Source organism: Penaeus monodon, chromosome 15 (assembly GCF_015228065.2).
Source record: "Penaeus monodon isolate SGIC_2016 chromosome 15, NSTDA_Pmon_1, whole genome shotgun sequence".
Lineage (NCBI taxonomy): Eukaryota > Metazoa > Arthropoda > Malacostraca > Decapoda > Penaeidae > Penaeus > Penaeus monodon.
This window is the reverse complement of record NC_051400.1, coordinates 40,375,453-40,375,798: the sequence shown is the minus strand read 5'-3', so window position 1 is coordinate 40,375,798 and position 346 is coordinate 40,375,453. Positions and strand designations below refer to the sequence as shown.

The 346-nt window shown below is 42.8% G+C and overlaps 1 protein-coding gene across 1 annotated transcript in view; it reads right to left on the bottom strand.

The window, feature by feature from the left end:
* LOC119582041 (organic cation transporter protein-like) overlaps positions 1 to 346 on the bottom strand; it is a gene marked incomplete at its 3' end in the record, with an annotated part of 33,146 nt that continues 32,800 nt past the window's right edge. Inside the window, 1 exon segment of the mRNA XM_037930280.1 lies at positions 1 to 171. Within this exon segment, the coding sequence (XP_037786208.1) occupies positions 72 to 171 (100 nt within the window).

The following is a 346-nucleotide window of genomic DNA, read 5'->3' as shown; positions in this document are numbered from 1 at the left end:
TAATTATAAGCTTGGAAAAGTATCATATATCAGGGTTGTAGAGAAGGGTAATCGCTTTGCTTAGAGATATCCTATACAACAGAATTGGTTACTGGGTCTTCCTCTTCGCTCCCTCCTGCTATGCCTCCTGCAGGATCTCTGGGGTCTTCTTTCACTTCCTTTTCGCTTGATCTGAAAGGCAGGAAGTACGTCATTAAGCTGTTAACTTGTGTAAGTGTATTCTTTAAATGCCATCTGGAGAAGTTTTAGTTTATTAGTTTCCAGTGTGGGCTGTGAGTCAAAAGAGGGCGGTGTGTCTGTGTGTGGGGGGGGGGGGGATAACATTAGGAGCAATTAGAAAAAACTA